The sequence below is a fragment of the Arachis hypogaea genome, chromosome 6 (genome assembly GCF_003086295.3).
Source record: "Arachis hypogaea cultivar Tifrunner chromosome 6, arahy.Tifrunner.gnm2.J5K5, whole genome shotgun sequence".
Taxonomy (NCBI): Eukaryota; Viridiplantae; Streptophyta; class Magnoliopsida; order Fabales; family Fabaceae; genus Arachis; species Arachis hypogaea.
Genome location: NC_092041.1, coordinates 4021437 through 4026199, shown reverse-complemented (window position 1 = coordinate 4026199; position 4763 = coordinate 4021437). Strand labels below are relative to the sequence as shown.

General features: G+C 30.9%; 1 protein-coding gene across 2 annotated transcripts; it reads right to left on the bottom strand.

The window, feature by feature from the left end:
• Positions 1-210: 210 nt before the first annotated feature.
• On the bottom strand, positions 211-2226 carry LOC112695441 (uncharacterized). Of its 2 annotated transcripts, XM_025747787.3 has the most exons (3): positions 1327-2224; positions 1047-1255; positions 211-931 (listed from the first exon to the last, which is right to left on the bottom strand). In XM_025747787.3, exons 1-3 carry the CDS (start codon positions 2087-2089, stop codon positions 761-763), a joined length of 1143 nt encoding a protein of 380 aa, XP_025603572.1. In that variant the 5' UTR covers positions 2090-2224; the 3' UTR covers positions 211-760. The 2 variants fall into 2 exon arrangements, with proteins under 2 accessions (XP_025603572.1, XP_025603570.1); XM_025747785.3 differs by having other exon boundaries at positions 211-1255; positions 1327-2226.
• Positions 2227-4763: the final 2537 nt, after the last annotated feature.

Sequence of the window (4763 nt, the reverse complement as noted above, 5' to 3'; positions counted from 1 at the left end):
TATGGGCATAACATAGTACTGAAAAACCCGACTATATCGATCATCTTCCACAATTAACTATAAGTCGTATTATCATCAAATACGCAACAAAACTAATAATCAAAACGCCTACAATGGTGACCTGCCGAGTTAAACTCGACACTACTGACCCCAAGACTCGACAATGGGGACTTATTGCAAGCAAGTAGATACAATTGCCCACCACAAACCTTAAAAATCAAATAAGGCAAATACACCTCGTTATGCATTTCAAGTGCAAAATACCTTCGTCCGAAATACAAATCGGCGAACCATCTTTATACAAAAACTACAAACCAGTTTTTTTTATCAAAAAAGGCATAGAAATAAAGTAAGACTATGCGACAATATTGTCTATTACACAAATTAAAACTTTCAAGCTACCATCATTTCAGATTATCACCCTCCTCTTCCGCGACTTCATCGTCATCCACTAATGCCCCATCTCGAACCACCTTACCAGGCTCCATTGGCGAAAAATCAACCCCTGGAGCAATAAACTTGGCTTGTGTCACAGCCCGCTCGAAACCTTCAGCAAAGGCGTCAAGGATCTCATTTTCTTTGTTGTTTTCCAGCTCCTTGATTTTGACAGTCACCTCTATAACTTGTTTTTTCACCAACGAAATTTCCTCATCCTTCTTCTGAAGAGACTCCAACACTTTACTGTGCTCATCCTTTTCCGTTTTCAAAATCTTTTCCTTAGCAGCCAAATTAGTTTTCAAATTCTCTATTGCAATTTCCTTTAAGTTAACCTACTCTTTCGTTTTAGCAACTCCTCACTTTGATTCAATGCCATTTTGTGAGAAATTTCCCAGCTACGCCCTATGCTAGCAAGCTGTAAGCCCAGAACCCACATCCCCAACCTCATCCACAAGAGCTCGATCAGAAGCAGACTGAAGCACCTCATCGGCCACTACAATAAATGGAAACTTCTTATCCCAAAGAGAAGAACTGTTATCATCCATAAGAAATCCATGCAATTTTTCTAGATTCTTCACAAAATTCGAGAGTTCATCCAGAGGAATTACCTCATTCTTTTCCACAACATCACTATCAAGATTAACAACATCAGTTTTTCTTTTCTTGAAAACATAATTCTTCTTCACTGGCACAGGTTGATCAACTACTCCATCACCGTCAACCTTTGTTGGATTTGAAGACGATCCCTCTTTATCTAAATTTTTTGTTTTCAGTCGAGCCCTTAGGTTTGAGGCCGAAACTCCAGGATATTTACCGCCTGCAAACAAACAACACACATCAATAAAAAAAGTAACAATTAGCTGATAACATAGTAAAACAAACCCTCACCAAGATAATTAATCACAGATGTCCTATCCTGCTCCCATGGAAGCAATTTGTATACAGATATCAATTCTCCTCTGTTAACCAATTCAACCAGAAACGCAATTATACACTCATCCCGAGGAGATATGTATTCGGGACCTAAAATTTGTTGTGGCTGACAACACCAATACAGGGGAAATTTCTCACCAAAATTCTCATCAATATAGAAGGGAAAATCTTCCTCAAAAGCCTTTACCTTGAGAAACAACTCTTTAAAATCCTTAAAGGAAGATTTATAAAGTTTAAAAATACCAAATCCAGGAGAACTATTTAGATTTACCCACACTCCCTTCCAAACTGCCTTCGCTTGAAACAGAGAAAAGAACAACTCCAATGTTGGTTCAATCTCCAAATACTCCATTAATATTTCAAAACTCCTTAAGAATGCCCACCCATTCGGATGAAGTTGAGAAGGGGCACAGTTAAGCTGTTTCAGAACATTACATTCAAAGCCTGTAAAAGGCAACTTCACATGCAACTCTTCAAGGAGACAGCTATATACAAAAAAATACTCAAAATCTTTTTTTCTGTGAAACACCCGTTCAGACTTCGTGCATGGCAGCAACTCCACACGACAACCAACCCTCACTATATTAGATAAACTAATCTCACCAACACTGGCCTGGTCAATGAACAAGGAGCCACGAAGCTTGACATCCTCATTAACCCATTCATATGAATCATCATCTGGGACCTTTGAAATACCCTTTCCTTTCTTGTCTCCCATTGTTACAAAGAGACGATACAAAACCGAAACAGAAAGTTACACAGAGATAAAATGAAGACTAACCTCTTTTATTCATCCCTGTCTCTTCGGTTCTACAACTCCAATTGGCCACCAGAAGTTTAATTCAAGACTCCCAAATTTCTAAAATATTTAATAGTTCTATTATTTTATAATTTCAAACCAATGCTTCTGGATCGTTACCTTAAGATATTAATCCACGGTCACTAACTCACCTAGGAAATAACACCTGACCGTAGCATTAATAAAGTGCCACTTCATTTATTTCATTTATTTCATTCTTTAAAAAATAATATCACATTTATTTCCTTTTCAATTTTATTTTTTGATAAAACAAGTTGACTTGGGGCTCCTGCTCTTCGACAAAAGGCCGAGTTATAACTCAGTAAAAAAAAACTTAACCTGTTTCATCAAAAAGTCACCAGGTCAAATTTGGGGCTGCGATATAACCGTTATTCATTGGTTACAAGGTTATAACTCGGCCATTATGATCATAAACTCGTCCACAAACGTTACCTCTTTTTTATTGAATGCCGACCAATAACGACAGGTACGACGTTACTCTTTAATCCGAATATAATTGCTCGGAATTGTAACTCCCGATCCGAACCTCTTAATAAAAGGGGAATGGTAAGAAATTCAGACCCAGATTACATTCTGAAAAGAACTTATTATACAATATATTTACTTGAGCGTCGGAGTGCCTTTTGCAGGTATCGACCTCTTCATTTTCTCGGGCAGCCGACGTGTTTCCCTTTTTGCTGGAAAGGCTCTCTTATACTCGGCGGAAGATAAGTTATACCTCGGCCAAAAGTCAAGCAAGTATTAATACTAACTTTAAATTTTTATAAATAATTTTATAAAATTTAAAAATAATTTAAAAAGATGTTATGAGTACTATAAAAATTTGAAATGTACTCGTACCTTTGTAGTGAATAAAATTATTTTTTCAAATTTTTATAGTACTCCTAACATCTTTTCAAGTCATTTTTAAATTTTATAAAATTATTTATAATAATTATAAAAAATTTTACTATCAATTCTAAATGTTCCAAGTCAATTTGATTTATATAAAAGTAAGTTTTGAGACATACACGTAACATAATTTTATTTATGGATACACTAATTTTAATTCATGTCTGGTTTATTAAAGTGTTTTACCCTTTATACCGTTTTAGGTGACGCTTTGTAATGTGTGTATTCTCTTTTACTGTGTCTATCCTTTTTATTGAATCGTGATGCTATATTTCTTGAAACTTTGAAATATTAAAATCCTTTTAAAGTGTTAAAAGAAAAAATTAGTATTACAATTAATTTATATTTATTATTTTAATTATTCTTTGATTGTTTATTTCAGATAAATAAGTCGTACAATTATCGGCTAAAATTTTTAGATATGGATAATTTTATTTTAAAATACGACAATATTTGTTTATTTTGGTATTTTACATTGTTATGATAGTAGTACAAAACGTCACTGATGTTTTATAAAAAATATTATTTTAGTTTTAAAATGATAATATGTCATTGATGTTTTGAAAAAAATATTATTTTTAGGTGAATGCTACCCAACCCCCTCTAAAATAACATGTAAGTTACCCTTCATTATGTGTCACATTGTAATTGGTCCTTATCTTAACCATAGTTGGGTTATTTTATACTACCGTTAATTGAAACACATTCCACTCATCCATTCTTTGTTTATCACTTCATCACCTAGATTTGGTCCTTCCAAGCACCGTCGCGTTCGTGACAAGAAGCGCTAACGTCGTCGCCATGTCCTTCCACACAGCCTCTCTTCCCAGTATAGTATAACCAGTGTCTCTTTTTGGCGTGAATCACTGCTTACCCACATAATTAATGGTTAATTTGGTTATTAAATTTTTTTATTAAAAATGCATATATTTATTTAATTACGTGATGGAACATATATTTATATGTAAAATATAATATAATAAAATAAATCTATTCAAAGTATTTAAAAATATAATTAAAATAATGAACATACAAATATAATAATAAAATTTGTACTCCAAAAAAATAAACATATTTTTTATCATACATATATTATTTAAAAATAAATATATTATTAAAATTAATAACAGAAATTTAAAATGATAAAATTCAACTTTTTTACCGTATTTTTTATAGTATTTTTATTTTTTAATTTTTAATTTATTAATACTTTATTATTTAATTAATAATTAAACAAATTATTTTTATGAAAAATTATTTTTTATATTATATTAGAGAAGAGACTAATATAACAGTTTAAAAAATAAATTGTATAAATATTTAAGAGATAAATATGAAATACATACCTAAGGTTTAGTTTTGTTATTAAATTTTTTTATTAAAGTAAATCTTAATTTAATTACACGATAGAACATATATTCATATGTAAAATATAATATAATAACTCTATTTAGAGTACTTAAAAGTATAATTAAAATCAGAAAAAATATATTTTTTATTGTACATAAATTATTTTAAAAAATAATAAATTGTTAAAATTAATAACACAAGTTTAAAATGATAAAATCTAACTTTCTTACAAGTATTTTTTATAGTATTTTTATTCTTTTAATTTTTAATTTATTCGTACTTTATTATTTAATTAATGATTAAATAAATTATCTTCATGATAAATTATTTT

Coding starts and splice junctions, on each gene's coding strand:
- LOC112695441 (XM_025747785.3), bottom strand. CDS start 2,089: ATGGGAGACAAGAAAGGAAAGGGTATTTCAAAGGTCCCAGATGATGAT. Junction 1,256..1,326: donor ATCTGTGATTAATTATCTTG/GTGAGGGTTTGT, acceptor GTTTGTTTGCAG/GCGGTAAATATCCTGGAGTT.